The sequence below is a fragment of the Curcuma longa genome, chromosome 20 (genome assembly GCF_044706935.1).
Source record: "Curcuma longa cultivar G26 ecotype Majalengka, Jawa Barat chromosome 20, ITB_CL_G26_1.1, whole genome shotgun sequence".
NCBI lineage: Eukaryota > Viridiplantae > Streptophyta > Magnoliopsida > Zingiberales > Zingiberaceae > Curcuma > Curcuma longa.
This window is the reverse complement of record NC_133880.1, coordinates 1777942-1795391: the sequence shown is the minus strand read 5'-3', so window position 1 is coordinate 1795391 and position 17450 is coordinate 1777942. Positions and strand designations below refer to the sequence as shown.

General features: G+C 41.0%; 1 protein-coding gene across 1 annotated transcript; it reads left to right on the top strand.

Moving 5' to 3' along the window:
- The first annotated feature begins 4769 nt into the window (after window positions 1–4769).
- Window positions 4770–16780, top strand: LOC141813523 (ribulose bisphosphate carboxylase/oxygenase activase, chloroplastic-like). Its single transcript, XM_074701491.1, has 6 exons — window positions 4770–4824; window positions 5241–5302; window positions 7246–7300; window positions 7520–7721; window positions 10372–10478; window positions 16554–16780. Exons 1-6 carry the CDS (start codon window positions 4770–4772, stop codon window positions 16778–16780), a joined length of 708 nt encoding a protein of 235 aa, XP_074557592.1.
- The last annotated feature ends 670 nt before the right edge of the window (window positions 16781–17450 follow it).

The following is a 17450-nucleotide window of genomic DNA, read 5'->3' as shown; positions in this document are numbered from 1 at the left end:
TAATCGCATAAAGATGTTATTCAAGTTATTCAAAAAATAATATTAATAAGTCTAATAGAAATAAATCCTTGAATACTTAGCTTTTGACGGAGAAGATTTTTTGTTATTGTCAAGAGGATCAAGAGGAAAAATTCAAATTGCCGTAGCTTTTCTTTTCGACGGAGCCGTGATTGTTACTAGTTCTTCCGGTGTAAATCATCTAGCGTCTCGGCTCAGTGTTCCCACAGACGGCGCCAAAATGTTCCGGCCAATTCGCCGTGGACGGTTCATCTATCGGATCAGAACTGCTGGTGTACATGCTCCTCGAAGAGAATCGCCGGGGGAGATGAGGGGACCTGAAAAGCACTAAAGAAGAGGGTTAGAATGGCACCGAGGGGACCCCGGCAAGCCACTCCGACGCTCAAGTTAGAGCAGAGACAGAAGGAAAAGAATAATATGCGTGTATAAAATGAGAGAGAGAAATAGAGAGAGAGGAGGCCCCCTTTTTCTTCATACCTGCGGGGTTTATATAGTATCAGGCGGAGCGTCATCTATGGAGATCGGCGCATGTGATTGACTATTGATGCGCTATTAATGTGGTAAGGATAATCTTTGAGGGTTTTCGAATATCCAATGGTTCAGATTTGCTGATCTTCATCTGACGGTCTTGTGCATTAATGTGCAGGATTTTAGGGGGCCAAGTTTGGGGACTTGGTCGTCATCCTTATCCTTTTGGATGGGTGATAACTAGCCGGATCATGGTTCAACCTGTGTTATTTCGTGCGTCGCTGGATTCAGAATTGATTCCTATTGTGCTTAGTCTGTTTCGAGCGTTTTCTCCTCGTGTAAACTTTAATAGACCTATCTGGAAGATTGAGATGACCGGATGGATTGTCGAAAGGTTGAGGTTGGTTGACCAAAGGAGATTGGTCGACCAAAGGAGGTGGTTGATTATCAATAGGTGGCTGAGACACGTGGTAGAGTGTCAATTAGAGAGGACCAGTTCCAATTCTAAGATTCAATTGTGCGATTCACCCCCCCCCCCCCCCCCCCCCCCCCCCCCCTGAATTTTGAAATTGGAGAAGAACGAACGTCCTTCAAAAAAGGCGACATCCATGGTGGTGTAGAATTTCTTAGTTATAGGCGAGAAGCATTTGTAACCCTTTTATTTGAGGAGTACCCAATGAACATGCGTTTAATTGCACGTTCATCAAGTTTACTTCTATTATAGGGGTAGACATGGACAAAGACAGTACAACCAAAGATTTTTATTGGAATTTTCGAAACAAGATGAGAGTTTGGGTATAGGTGGTCAAGGGCTTAGAGTGGTGTTTGGAAGTTGATTACTCGAGAAGGCATCCTATTTATCAGATAGGTTGCTGTAAGAATAGTCTCACCCTAAAATCTTTTTGGGGCATTAGCTTGAAATAGCAGGGATCGAGTTACTTCTAATATGTGGCGATTTTTGCGTTCAGCAATCAAGTTTTATTGTGGAGTTTCTACATAGAAACTTTGATGTACAATGCTATGGTCATTCAGATATGGGCCCAGATTGGAATTAATGAAGTCATGGGCATTGTCAGACTTGAAAACATGTATATCTGTGTGAAATTAGTTCTTAATCATTACATGAAAGTTTTTGAAAATGTCGCTTGTTTCAGATTTATCTTTCATGAGGAATGTCCAACTTATTCGGGTATGATCATCAACTAACAGTAAGAACCAATGAGCCCCAGTGAGATTCAGTATTTTATTGGGACCCCAAATATCCCCGTGAATAAGGGAAAATAGATGAGATGGATTATATGAAATAGGAGAATAGTGCTACGAGTATGTTTAGAGAGTTGACAAACATGACACTGAAATGAATTTGGATTTTTACTAACGAATAGTGATGGGATGACCTAATCGATAGTGTCATAACATAATGGCACTATCTTTATTGGAATGAAAACAAGTCTTAAGATACTTGACTGACTGACACTGAGAGCTGAGTTGAATACCAAAGAGAGGATTGCTTGCTATGAAGAAATATAATTCGGAATAGAGTTTAGCATTGCCAATCATCTTCCTCGAATCCAATGCTTGAAAAACACAAAATTGAGCAAAAAAATTTGGTCTCACAATTAAGATCAAAATTAAGTTTACTTATAGAGAGTAAGTTACAATCTAATTCTGGGACATATAACATAGTTTGAAGAGAAAGAGTGTGTGTCAGGCGTATAGTCTCTCTTCCAATGACTTTGGATCGTGACCCATTAGCTATGTGTACAGTCTGAGAACCATAATATGGAACAAATGTAGTAAATAATCTTCTATCACCTGTCATATAGTCGGAGGCGCGAAAGTTGACTATCCAAGAGGAGGATGGGTGCTGATTTATTACATGAAAGGCAAAATGGTCAGTACCTAGAGAATCTTCAGTGGTTGTTGCAGCGACTTGGACTATATTAGTAGTGACCTCAGACTTGAAGATTTGCCTGAGAGTATCCATTTGTTCCTTGGTGAAGGGAGATGGTTTTGGTGCTTCAACAGTAGTAGTATTACCTCGATGTTCATACTTTCACGTAGGTTTTCAATTTGCTGGTTTGCCGTGCAACTCCCAACAAGTCTCCTTATAGTGCCCTGGATTCTCGCAATGTTCACACCATGGGTGTCCTCTTCATGTTGCGGGGTTTTGAGGTTGTTTTCGTGCAGTAAGAGATGTAAACTCTTCGATGGCAGTGGCTAAGGCAGAAGACTCAAACAAATGTGTCTTGGTTGGAGTTCCTATCATGATCCTTTTCCAGCTTTCTTCACGATGAACTTTAGAGAATACCTCTCGAAGATTAGGGAGAGGTTTCATGTTGACGATTCACCACACACTTCATCGAGAGACTTGTCCAGTTCCATAAGAAATCTAAATACCTGTTTAGTCTCAATAATCTTCTTGAAGTATGCAGCATCATCGGTACACTTCCACTCATGAGATTCAAAATGATCCAATCTTTGCCAAAGCCTTGTCAATGTGGAGAAGAAGGCAGTGACTGATTGATCAGCTTGGTGCATGTCTTGAAGAGTGCTTTCAATGTGGAATAACTCTATGGTGTTGTCACTAGTTGAGAACGTTTCACGGGCAACATCCCAAATTTCTTTTGTTGATGAATAGAGGAGAAAGTTTTCTCCTATTGCAGGGATCATGGAACTGATAAGCCACGACATGACAAGGATGTTTTTTATTTTTCAATTTTTGATTTTTGGATCACCAGCAACAGGTTCGACGGTTGCCCCCGTGAGATAGTCGTTGCGGCCACGGTCGGTCACAAACATCATCATGGACTGGAACCATTGAAGATAATTGTGGTCATTGAGTTTGTGACCAATATTAAGGGCAAAGGAGGAGTTGGTGGTGTTTGTGGACTGCTTGGTATATGAGACATGAGTGCTTGTGACAGATGAATTGCCAGAGATTTGGTTGGAATAGTCCATGGAGACTGAGGCAGACGAAGAGAAGAAGAAAGGGGCATTGTCACTGCAAAGGAGAAGACAGGGGCGCTACCGTTGAAGAGGAGAAGACAACGTTGCTGCATAGGGGAAGACGCTGGTGTTGCAGATTAGGGTTGTAGTCATTGGCGGCAGAAACAGTGTGTCCTAGGTTAACTTAGGCTCTGATACCATGTGATTTTGAGAGGAAAAAGAGATATTTTATTCATGAATAGGAGAGGTATAAATACATGATGTATTACTTAAAATAAGTAGCTAAATACAGACATTCTAATTAATAGGAAATTAATTGCGTGATTGATAACTAATTATAGGAAATAGTTATAAATACAAGATATTCACAGCTGTAGCAGAATATTAGAATCATCTAAATTAGGATAATTTGATTTTCCACAGTAGGCTATAATTTCAACAAAAAAATCTTGTTTAACCCAACCACTATTGCACCTGCACTTAACTCTGCCTACCTTAAGCATTCACCCCTAGAATGTGTCAGGCCCCCATGCAATGCTAGGCTGGCTCCACCTATGCAATCTTTCTATCTCAAGCAAAGCCTTAACACTTCACAATGCTAGTTAGCCTTCATCTTTATTGGTATGAGTTGAGAAAGTGATGCTACTGCCTAGTATAACAACAGTTTCGCCTAACACCAATGATTTGTTCATGCTGATCTAGTGTTAGTTTGTCGAGCAGAAGGGTAGGTTTCACCCATGCAGACCAAATGATACAAGAGATTAAACCATGTGGCAAAAGGTGAAACGCTCACATCAGGCGCCCCTTAATACCAGTTTTATAGCGATTTGAAGGGAGTAAATCATGGTGATCAAGCGGTCTCTTCAGGTGGGAAGGATTTTATTCCCCAAGAGATTGTTGCCCCGGTGATTCGATCCCTGTTTTCATGTGGCAACCTACCACCAGAGTATCAACTTGCCTATGCCCATGAGAGCTACAAGATATTAAACCATCATTTAGTAAGAAAGATGTATATGCAATATGATAAGTAAGATGATATATGTAGGTACAGGAGACTACCTAGAGGATTAATCCTAATAATTTTCTACGAGTTATCAACTTCTAGTTATCTTGAAATAATGACTTTTCATGCCAATGTACTCTACCTACTACACCAAAATTCATGTTCTTTTCTGTATTTAGTTCATCAGGCATTATCAGTTGCTTGTTGTGAGACCTTGTTGTACTCGCTATTATCCATCTTAGTGAAGTCTAATCAAGTTCATGGTCTTGTAGGTATTTGGGGAGGAAAAGGTCAAGGCAAAACATTTCAAACTGAACTTATTTTTCGTGCAATGGGAATGGAGCCTATCATTATGTCTGCTGGGGAGCTGGAATCAGAACGGGCAGGTATTGTCTGCATTCTAACAATTAAATTTATTCAATTTCATGTCAAACTAGTAAACAATAAAGTCTTTTCCTAGTTTATTTCCTTCTCAGCCTTTCCCTATTATCAGCTGGCAACTTCTGTGTTCAATTCTGTTGTTTGATGGCTTTCGCAGTCAAATAATCTTATCAAGTTGGATCTGTTTCTTGGGTTTGGCAAACTGTCAACAAATGAAGGCTCTTAAGGATATCTTCCTATGTTATTTGTGTACTCTGTTTAAATGGATTATCAATCTTCTGTAATTCCCCTTCCTTGAGTTCTTTGCTTTAAGAACTAAAAATGAATAAATTTTAAAGCCAATCTGGTCGAGGTTGAAAATCTTTTCATAATTTGCTGTTAAGAGGTTGCTCTCTTTCTAAATGCAATCTCTTCTTTTTAGGAGAACCAGGCAAGCTAATACGTGAGCGCTACAGAACAGCTTCTCAAGTGATCCAAAACCAAGTCAGAATCTTCACTAGTATATAGTTTTCAGACATTGGAAATCAATATTTTTCTTTCTTTACATATTAGTTTCTGGGTTTATCACTCATTTTTCTTCTGTTTTAGGGATAAAGCATCAATCCTTTTAGTCATCTTCAATTGATAGTCTCGTGATTTATGCTCAGATGAGGAGTACAATTCTCATTCCCTTTTATTTTATTTGGTGCACAGAATGGCTAGTTCTATTTTTCCCTTCACAACTTTTGTCAGTGCAAATCTTTGATATGATACTTATTTTTGTTTGTGACTAAAAGCTAATTCACAAAAATATTAGCTTTTTGAGCACCCTTGGCAAGACTAAAATAAATTTATTTCCAAAGGGTTGAAATGAATCTGTGGTGAGAGATAAGGAGGAAAGGAAAAAACCATCCTTTAATAGAAGAAAGTCCAGAAAAACTACTCTCTAGACAATGGGAGTAAAATATCATTCAATGTACTTGAAACAGGCCACTTTAATAAAAATGGCATTCTAATCCTTGGCTATGCATAAACTTTTGTCAAGTAGCATATATAGCAATCTACATCTTGTATGAGTGTGTAGAAACTAAGAATAATAATTTAATTCACAAGATTCCGAAATTTCACACTTCCATTAACTGGATGTGGAGAATTGTAGCTATTGAAATATTTTGGAAAGCTTCAGAAAAGAATGTTTGGGTGTACTTGAAAGTCTGAATGATCCTAGTGTTTATTAAGGAAACCAAGTAAGAACTAGGATTCCTGCAAATTTTGATTTTCTATGATTATGCATGTACAATTATCTGATTGACATAATTAATTAACTTTGTGGCTTGTTTTTCTAAGTTAACTTATTTCTACAATGACAGTTATTCCTTAATTCTGGTAAAGAATGCTATGAATTTGATTGAGGTCTCGCTTAGATCTCCTAAATAATGAGGATTCAAATGGTAGACGATAGACCACCATATAGATGAGTTTGGAGGTGCTTGTTTTACTGTTACTTAGCCTGAGAATTTAATTATACACTGACTCTCCTAATGGACTTTTGTTTCTTCGTGTGTCTTGATCATTGATAGTAGTTCTTCTGGGATCATATAATACGTTTAGCATAAGCTACCTTTGGCGGAGGAGATGTTGGAACCTGTCTCATTTTCTTGATCTGCTTTTAGGTTGGGCTAGGATAAGTTAGGTTTATACTAAAGTTGTTCTGACATTGCCATTTCGGTAATTTGTCAATGAGTATTGTCTTATGTCATATTTGACACTTCTTGACATGTTACAATATAGGTCAAGATAAGTTGAAATAACCTTTTTATTTTTTATTTTCTTTGGTAAATTGTGTTCATACAACATAATATCAAAATTGTACCATTTTAGGTGAAAAACAAAATTTGAGCTTAAATATATAGTTGCATTATTTTTTTCCTATTTTATCTCCTTCCTCCTTCCACCTCTAATTCACCATCGGCACTATATATCAGAATGCCAACAAGATAGCGAAACAACATTGTTCTAGTCAAAGACCAAAACTACTACAGTATGGCTCGAGATTTTGAGTCTTGGTTTGGCCTCAGCTAGTTTTTAAAGGTCCTGTAACCAACATGTGCCTTATGCCTTACTAATAGAGAAACAATTTCCTAGCCTTGTTGTAGTCTACTGCAATTGCCTTTGAAATCCAAGACCTAAAAAGTTCTTGTTCGTCAGCTGAATCTGTTCTCATCTGTGACTTGACTCAACACATGAATACACTAAACTGAATTTTGAGCGTCATTAGATAATAAACCTTGTTTATATTGTTTGGGTGTAGATTGTCTGTAGGACAAAAGTCCAGGGAGCTTGTCAATACTTAGCTTTATTCATGTTTTGGTTTTCTGAAATGTTTCTTTCAGCTTCTAATGCAATTCATTATACATGAATGCTGACTTCTCTCTTCCAAAACCCAGGGTAAAATGAGCTGTTTGATGATTAATGATATTGATGCTGGGCTGGGAAGATTTGGTTAGTATTGTCAGTCGTTTTGTCTTATATTGTTATATATCACAGCTTATGACTAACGAATTACAGTTGCCTACGACAATTAAACTTTTCTTGGTTGACCTCAAGGCTGACAAACATAATTATCTTTTAATCTATAGGGAACCTATCTTTTCTGATTAAAATCTACTTTTGTTCTGCTTATTAAAACATCTAATCTGTTCACACTTTCTGGGCATCTAGGAAACACACAAATGACAGTCAACAACCAAATAGTTGTTGGAACTCTGATGAACTTATCAGATAATCCCACGAGAGTGAGCATTGGGCAGAAATGGAGAGAATCAGATGTTACTCATAGAGTTCCTATTATTGTAACTGGCAATGATTTTTCTACACTTTATGCTCCTCTTATTCGAGATGGGCGAATGGAGAAGTTTTACTGGTACTTGTCTCCTCTTATATCAACTGGTCTATTTATGAATTTTATCTTGAACAATTAGATGTCTCCATTTTTGGTATAATTTACATTACATAGACCTTAAAGGGAAATATCTCATCATATGTCTCATGAATTAAAACTATCTCAAACACTGTATCTTTATAGTTAAACATAAGAATATATAGAGGTTTCTATCAGGGAGATATTTGTAAATAGCATGTATTACAAAGGCCTAAATGTAATATTATATATATATATATATATATATATATATATATATATATATATATATATATATATATGAGGTAAAATTTTCCCTCTTCATTGTAGAGCAAGGTTCTCTTTTACTCGAAATTGACTACTCTTTTAGCATCTTGTGAGTGCAAATGGAAGATCTCATACTCATTTGACTTTGACCTCTTGTATTTGAGGTTCCTCTTGTGCGCATATAACCTCATGTGACCACCCTTTCACTCCACTATTTCGGCCCATGGATAGAAGATTGATTGATCCTTTTAAAGTAGTTGAGTTGATCAAGGATTGAAATCTCGAGCCGTTTTGTTCGATACTGGTCAAAATTTTCATTCCGCTAACGAACCGACATCGGTACCAGCGTTTTGGTTAGGATACTGTCTAGGAGGTGCCGCCCGGGTTCGATGATGCCTCCGGAGGCGTGCAGGCCTAGCGACGCCTCCGGAGACATCGCACAGGCTGCACGTGCCCCGGTCGCGGTTGCGCGGAGTTCGAATTTTTTTTTAAACTTAGATTTTAATAATCACGCAAGTTAATTTTAATCAACTCCTAGCTATAATTGGGATAATTTAAGTAGGCTTAATTAAAACCTCATAAAATTATCCTAATATTTTTTTAAAAATATTTTATTTTTTATTTTTAAATATTTAGATTAAATTTTTTTATTTTTAGTTAATATTTTTTATATTTTAAAAATATCGAAACTATACCGGCACGGCACGATATGATATCGAAATTGTATCATTTCGGTCTGGGACTGAAACCTCGGCACAGTTCGATATTTTAAACCTTGGTGTTGATCCTTGATGATCCTTCATCTTGGACTAGCTAAACACCAATAATGGTCCTCATAAATCTATAATCATAAGAATCCTCTTTTGTGGGTATCTCTCACGGTTCGAGACTACCTCTTCCCTGAGCAGGGCGCTCAACCACTTAGAACATGTTGGTGTTCATTGATGAAGAGAAACCACTTAGAGAGATCACCATAGTTCGATTACCTCAGGCGTTGAATTAGAGTAATCTAATTTTTTAAAAAAAGAATAAAAATAGCAAGTACAAAAAATGGTAAGATTCTCCATGACCACATCAACTCATGTCTAGTCTAATGCTTCCTTACTTTTTCAAGGAATTTTAAATCATCCTTGGGAACTTGAACAAATGTGTTGCTATGCCTTGAGATGTTCTAGATTCATTTAAGGACAGTTTTTTTTCTAGAAACCAAAAAAGTGGTATAAACTAAGATTTCGAATTATGCCACCTTTTTAGTTTATATATCAATTGCGGACAAGTCTCAATTGTTCCAACTCCCTTTCCATAGGTGCCTCGTACATTCACCATCAATCAATAATAAGGGAAATGGTTCTCTTTGATGAACTTTGATGGCATTATGATTCACTAGTTGGGGAGACCACATCATTCAAATCAGCTCCTCCTGCTTGATTATACCCCTTGGCAATAAATTGTTCCATGTTTCTATTTCTGTTCCTGATGTAATATTCATTTGTACCAAACAAATATCTTTGTCCTTCAAAAGCTCCACTAGACTAGATCCCATATCTCATTCTTCCATGGTTTAAAAATCTTGTTTGCTTCTTAAGGTACCTGGCTAGATGGATCCACCTTTGTGCCAACACCAATACCCACTTGAACATTTGGACTTACAGAAACATAGTTAGACAGCTTGGAGGATGATCAATCATCAATGACGATTACACAATGAGCAAGTCTCCATCTAGTTCTTGTAGGGTTTTGTGGTTACTAGGTAAGTCAAATTGTCTTCTCTAATTCTTTGTTTCATGATTTTCTCCGCTTTCCTATTCTTTTCGTCGTCCTTCTCTCTCCTACATATTCCTCTTTTTGCCAATCATCACTAGCTTCTACAGTTATACAGTACAATAGTCACAACATCTTAGCTTTTACTCTTATTATATGGTTATATGGTAATACAGTTATATGCTATAATGCTTTCAAGTCAATTTGATCTGCTGGATTTTAGGTCGACAACACAATAGCTCATCTATTGTGTGTTGATTGCATACTCCTTCATGTTGGCACACTTCAGGATTTTAGCAAACTAGAGATTTTGAGCCATTCACTAACATTCTAGAACATAACTCAGTTCTTCCTAATTACCTAGAATAAAAATATAAATTGACACATCTTTTGGCCTCTTGATATGTTTGGGTATATACAGAGAGAGTTCAATGGAGGTATAAGATCATATAACCAACTTCAAATAGTTAGGAATGACAGCCTGTTCATGATAAACAGTCAAATTCTTTGTGTGCTACTGTTGATTCCTATTTTGAGAATGTTACCTTTCCTTTCCAGTTGTAAACCAATACCATCTAGCACTGCGTATGACTATGTTAATGCAAAACAATGACTGTTGAAACAGGCAGCCTGACCGTGAAGATATAATTAACATTGTTCATCAGATGTATGCTAAAGATGGAATATCTCAAGAAGAAGTTATAAGAGTAGTGGACACATTTCCAAATCAAGGTATTCCAGTGTACATGCTTTTGATTCACTACATCAAAGAACAAGTATAACAGTTTCACAGTTTGAAACTGACTCTCTAGGTTTTCATGCTTCATAAATTTCATAAATGCAGAAATATTTATGTTTCTTCTTGTTTTTCTTATTCTTTGGATGTAAGAGAGAGAGAGAGGTCTCCCCTAAGTATTTTTCCTCTAAGAATTTTTTGGCAAAATGATTCTTCCCTTTTTCATTGATATCCTTGTGGAATTGTTGCATCCACTTGTTTGAGGCATTATTCTAATAGGATCAATTAACTTATTACCAAATTCTACTGCCAGTAGGAAAATTTGAAAACCTTTTCTTCTTCCCTTTATGTTTTTTTTATTGACTATATTTTTGTGGCGATTGTTAACAAAAGTTTCATAGTTTGCACCGATACAAACATGAGATTATTTTCCTTATTGTTTCTTCTTCTAAGACCCATGGTATATATCACTGAAAACATATCTTTAATTTCTTTTTCCTGTGAATTAATGTTAGTCTAGTTCAACATTTTTATCATTTGTATATTTTCTACTACTATGCAGATTTCATTCTCCACTTTTTATGTATAGGAGCTCTTCAATACATAAATATACAATTCTAGTTGTTTTTTTCTCTAAATTGGATACAAGAGCCCCCACAAAATATCCTAGTTTATTAGGGTTCTTTTCTTGTCCCATTTTCATCCTAGGGAGGCCATAGGTCATCAAACAAACTGGCTTCCCCTCACTAGTAGCATCTTCTCTCACCATCATATGTGTTTTTCATCCCTTCATGCCTCAGCTTGCAAATCTCCTTTCTGATCAGTGATGATGTTTTAGTTTCATCAACATATTACTGACCATCTCTGCTCTGTTGTCATTTGCAAGATCAAGGGGTGGCATCGTTGTCTACTCAGAGAATTTTGAAAGTCATTAATGAATATGAGAAAGTTCTTCAAGAGAAATAAAAGATTTTATAATCCCAAAATTTGAAGGAAAGGAGAGAATTTGGTGGAGGCAGACAAGGAAGCAGAACCTAAAATAAATATAAATGTATTTCGATCTTCTCTTTCATACCAGGCATGACTTGAACTCAGATCAGGCTGATGACCGCAGATGACTCTTTCTATCTGATCCAGCTTCCATGGCATGTCTTTCCCTATTCTCCGATTTACTCTTACTTAGTGGCTTCCCAAAGCTCCACTTGGCGGCTGATGGGAAGAGGCCGCACCCTTGCTTCCTTGCTGCTCCCGTTGAGACCTGGACCGAGCCCCATCTATAGCACCCGACCGGGCCCAGTTGAGCGCTTGCGCGCAATCTGGGCAACTCTCTCTCCTGCGAAGCGAAATCTTTGCAATTCCGATGTATATATGTCCAAAGTCCCGACCGCAATTTATATATTAGGGGCTTCTCCTTTCTTTGAGTCCGCCTCGCCAGGGCTTGATTCTCTCTTTTCTCTTAGGCTTGCTTGGGCTTTCTTCTCTCTTTTGTATGGGACTGGGCTGTCCCTCTACTACGTGAGGCTTATTTTCTTTTGTCCGACCGCACCTCTGTCTCTCTTGCTTCTGCCTGATCCGCCTCCTTTGAACTCTCTTATGAATCTATTCTATTATTCCATCTTGAATGGCCCGTACGACTGAATTCAATGATCGCATGCCGGTCCGCCCGACCTACACTCACCGGCTTATGCCATTGACCCGGGCGTCAGCCGAGTCAATTCTGATCCCCTAAACCGACGGGTCTTTCCTTCGCTGACCGGAATTCTGCTCAACGAAGCCCCGCTCGCTTCCGAACCTGTCTTTCTATGAATCGCTTCCGAACCTGTGTCTTTCTATGAATGATAATAGACTCTCGTTCGCACCAAAGAAATTGAACGCTTCAGTTCGTCCATCGCATGACATGAGGAATGGTCCCTCTGCTTCCTTACCCGAGTGACAACGAGCAGACTGACGACTGAGACTGATTTCTTATGAGTTAGATTGAGTGAAAGAGGAGCGAACGAAATAGAGCGAAGGGGCTAGACTAAGAAAATGCGACTACAGCCTGGACCACTTGATAGCGCTCCGAGCCAGTCGTCCCTTTCTGCGGTCGGTAAGAGTAGATCGGCCGGCCAATAAGAGTAGGTCTGGCCAAAGCTCAAAGCAACCCACTACGCGGTCGGCTCGCTCATGGGCCAACTTCCCTGAACTCGAAGAGGCATATAGGAGGCTTTGCGCATGCCTTCGCTTCTTCGATTAGTTGACTGACCAATAAATATCTAATCTAAGAGAAAGGAATGGAATGGGAACGAAGACTGCTCTGCTTCAACTGATCAGAGAGAACCTCATTATTCATTCTTATATAGCAATAGAAAGTAGTCCGGGAACTTATTAAAGTAGTCCGTCCCGCGCAAGCCACTATTCTTCATTCCCCGCGCAAGCCACTATTCTTCGCTCCGCCTTATCTACCCGGGATGAGGTATGCCTGTCCCCAACTGGTCATAGTTCTTTCACTCAGCTAGACTTTTGCTAGACAATATAATAAGGAATTGGCGTAGCTAGACAACTAGACAATATTATAGTCAAGCTATCCAACTTCAGTAAGTAAGCTTATATAGATGGAGAACCAGTCTCACTCGGAGAAGCACTCAAAAAAGATCGAAATTCAGTCTCATATAGCGACAGAAGTAGTGCCTCTCGTAAGGTGGGTTCATTTCACAGAAAAAGCAATCCCACATAGGTGCTAAAGAACTACTTTTCTTTGGTTTTATTGATTCTTGTTCGGTTCGTTGGATCGGACTGGATCGGCATCTTCTATCCCGTCCTATGCACCCGCGTCCGGCAACTCGGCCTAGGCTCTCCCCCGCCTATTCTATCAATGGTTGACTTGACAACAGTTACAACAGCAAAGTTGAGCAAAGCGAAGCGGCAAAGTTAAACGTTTGTGCAATCTTTGCAGCAGAGTCAAGCAAAGCGCGATCTCTGCAATCCACGAAAAGCGAAATCTCTGCAATCGAAGCGACAGCGGCAAAGTCGAGCGATAGCGAGATCTTTGCAATCCGTGATTGAAGCAATCCAAAGAAAAAGCAAACTGAAGAAAGAAAGAACGAATGATAATCAAATAAGGGTCCCAAAGCCTAATAGGGTCAGCTACCACTACTACTATATATAGTTAAAGTCAAGCTAGAAGAATAATCAAACAAAGAAAGGACCGATAAGAGAGGACAGGACCGCTCGCACCTTCAAGAAGAGACTTCGCCAGGAGTACCAAACGGGAATTTAAATTGAACCGCTCATGGGCAATAGGCTTCGATCCCGCATCCCTAACTTGAATGAATCTATGGTTCACTCACTGGTTCACGGCTCACGAACTGTAGTCGAGGCTCATTCACTGGTCTCCACTCACTGGTGAACGGCTCACTGTCTTCGCTCCCACTCCTACAATCAAATGGTATAGAGAAGGTCCCCTACTCCTACAATCAAAGGAGCTCCGCCTCCTCTCGTAAGCGCACCTCTGGTCCTGTCGTGAGCACCTCTCTTTTAATAGAACTGCTCCCGGAACTTATATTATAGTAAGGCGAGTTAAAATATAGTTCTCAAGAAGAAAATGCTTTGACATATATATTCTCTTACTTTTTTCTCTTTTTTCTTAGCCTTCCAGAGCGGGACTGCTTTCTCAGTTATATTGGACTCAGCCTCGTCACTGGTCTGGTGCTCGGCCTATGCCTTCTCTCCTGCTTTGAATGTCGGCTTTCCTCTGCTCGATCTTCTCTTTCATCCCAGGAATGAGATAGCAGGGGGGCAAAGTTGAGCTATGCGAAATCTTTGCAAACAAAAGGGGGGAAGACATATAGCTAATGAGAACGGATCCCAGGCCGAAGTCAGACGAACCTCCGTTGGGAAGCCCTAACGGGACTCTTCTATTGGCTGCCCCAAATAGGCCGCTGATTGATCCGCCAATTCTGAAGACAGCTCTGGAGACCTATATCGAAGACCAGCGCTATAGCACTCTCTGACCGAACTATCCCTCTCTTAGCGAACTAAGCCTCTCTTTTTATCGAAGCCGGGGCATGCAATCCAGCCGGAGAAGCAAGAACAATCATAGAGCGAGGCCCGAGGTCACGACGGGTAGACGTGCAGAGCACCCAAAGACGCGTGTCACCAGTTCTCAGTGAAGTTCAGCTCCGGAGACTAATTGGCATAGGCACGGAAAGCAGCTCGCACAACAAGAACACTCAACGAAAGCCAATGACCTGAAGCACGCCTAGCTCGGACGAGCCGACCATCCTTTTTTAGATAAGATAAGATAAGATAAGCCAGCCAGCCAGAAATATATAGTAAGGGCCGATGAGTGCGTGCCTAGGTCTAGGTGCTACGTTCATCCCAGTCAAGAGGAGGCACCAGTGCTCAGTTCTCACCGAAGCGAGGAGCGGTCAGACGATCCGGGCTCTGCCCACTGCGCTTAAGGTAAGGATAGATGCTCTGAACCAGCTGCTATGCCCTAGCCTACTGACCGCGCGTGTTTGCAAAGATTTCGACGAAGCCGGTCCGGAAAGACGACAATGAAGATAGGTCAGCTCACTCGAGTGACTAAGAGATTCATGATCCGAGGGGCGGTTCCCCACTAGCAAGCCTTCAAGCGAGGTGCGAAGCGGAATAGCCGGAGCATCCTCTTTAGATTAGACGGCATGAGCCCATGGGAATAGCAGTTCCTTCCTCTTTGGCACCCGGATCAAATAGGAGGGTCAGAGGTCTCCAAGATAATGAGTCTGATGGTCAGTGAGGTTGAGACTTAATAGTGGGTGAACCAGATGTCTGCAGCGAGTGAGGACGGAGCACTTATAAAGATATATATGGAAATATAGCTCGGCTAACTTGAGCTTGAATTTAGACCAGAGGAGTTTGAACCTACCTAGGCGTCTTTCCATTCATGTGTCCTTTTCAGTCTCGTAAGTCGATTCCACCCTCTCGTAAGTCGATTCATGGCACCTATCTGTCCTCATAGGATAAGCGCTTTCATTAGCCGACGAACGCTTGAGTCCGCCGTTCGCTCCTTCACTGGGCCCAGCTTCAAGGCATGACAGACGGAAGGGTAGGTGCAAAAGAACCTACGGCATGACAGACGGAAGGGTAGGGAGAGTAGAAGGAACGAGTGAAACGACGTCTTAATAGAATCAGCACGTGAGCAAGTTTACGCTCCCCACTTGAGGAGCGAGCAAAGCGACGCAAAGACCATAAGGGAAGCGAAGGCTCAGTCTTTGAATTCAGGTGGGCCAGGCAAAGGAGAGGAGCGAAGGAGGGAGAGGCCAGCTCCCAGAGAAAGGAATGCCAATTCAAGTCTTAGGAGATCAGCCAATGAAAGTCAGAGGAAAGACGAGCCGGTTAGAGGCGAATAAACGGGCGGAGTCGGTGACGGGGCCCGCGCGGAGCGCGCAATCTGGGCAATTCCCTGCTGAAGAGCGAAGCGAAATCTTTGCAAATAAAAAACGACGCACGAGTTTACATGTGTAAAGCTATATAGAAAGTTTTATCCCCGGGAAGCCAGAAAAGAGAGGCAGCCGACTCAGAAGAAAGAGAATGGTCTTCCCTTCGAGTAGGCAGCTCGTAAGCTTCGGGAAGTAGGTCCCGTGAGGCTCACCCCACTACTGCTACCTTTTCTTTTAGGAGCCCTATCTTAGCAAGGGCTATTAGGCTAGTCATTATTGAACGGCAGGTACATGCTTTGCAGCCGCCTAACCACTGCCTACTCAATGGGATAGGTTCCTAATGGCAGTCCTAGTGCAGAGGAAGAGCTTACTAGTTCACAGTTCCAAGTGACAGTCAACGATGACTTGGGAGTAGGACCGGCAAAGAGCTTGTGTCGAAGAGCGGGGAAAAGAATAAGAATAAAGACCAATTCGAACCCAGCGAGCGACGAGCGAGCCAACCTTACCGAAACTTGATCTTCGAATCCAATCCAATCGAATGAGCTGAGCTTCAAAAGGGAACAAGTCACCGACTCCTCATTAGTGGTAGCCTCGCACCTTTACTAAGCCTCATTTTGCAAGCTTTCCCTTCTTTGCAATCAAGTTCCATTCTTTTGTTCTATAATAAAGGAAAGTTTGGGAGAGGAGCGGGGGAAAGGAAGACCTCTCCTGAGCCCGCCAATGACCTGAAGCAAGCCGCCCGGTTAGATGTTTCAGATAGCCCGAGATCGAAGGCAGAGGACGGGTGCGATGGGGAGCGGCGACTAAATGCGAATGCTCATGCGAAGGCAGAGGAAGAGTGGACCCACGGAGCGGTAGTAGAGACCGGAGTCAAAGGGACGAACGCAGTGACGTAGCGAATCCGAATCCGTAGTTGGAGTTGGGAAGCGAGGATAGCACAACAGTAGAGTTTCTCTCCCCTTACTAGGGAGCAGCCCTACTCTCAGCCAGCGGGTAAGACGAGCGGGCAAATTGGTCTCTTCCCCGGGGCTACCTAAAGTAAAGGCGCCGTCCACCTGCTGCTCGGATCTCGCTACTCGGATCTCTCTCCTTGGTCCGCTTAGTCTCCTGTCCGACCTGTCCTCGGTCTTCGTCTCCTCTCTTTCTTCTTTCTTATCCCAACCTCTCTTGCCACTTCTCCTTGCTTTCCCCTGGGAGGCTAAGATTCCAATTCCATTCTTTTCCTTGTCCTTGTCCGCAAAAATATAAGTACGGAAGGAAAATGAGTTGTTCAATTGCTGCAGTCTCCAACTGATTGATAATAATAGTAGAGTGTCCGGGGCATAGAGCAGCAAAAGAAAGAAAAGGAGTGCACCATTGCTGCTGTCCAATGCAGTCCGACTAAGAGCTGAAGTAATCAAAGTAATCAAAGTAAGAGAATATGACTGCTAAACCAGTCTAGCTCTGAAAGGACCATAAGGGAGGCATCAAATCTAAGCCGATATAGCAGCAAAAGGAGTCCCGCTCTGGAAGGAGGTTGATTTCACTTCAAATCTTGTCCGCTATATATGGCAAACCAGTGCCGCT

Bases quoted from the DNA above. Each gene is read 5' to 3' on its own strand.
- LOC141813523 (XM_074701491.1), top strand. From the start codon at position 4,770: ATGGGAATGGAGCCTATCATTATGTCTGCTGGGGAGCTGGAATCAGAA. The intron at 4,825-5,240 runs GTATTGTCTGCA...TCTTCTTTTTAG, and splicing joins GCTGGAATCAGAACGGGCAG to GAGAACCAGGCAAGCTAATA. The intron at 7,722-10,371 runs GTACTTGTCTCC...CTGTTGAAACAG, and splicing joins CGAATGGAGAAGTTTTACTG to GCAGCCTGACCGTGAAGATA.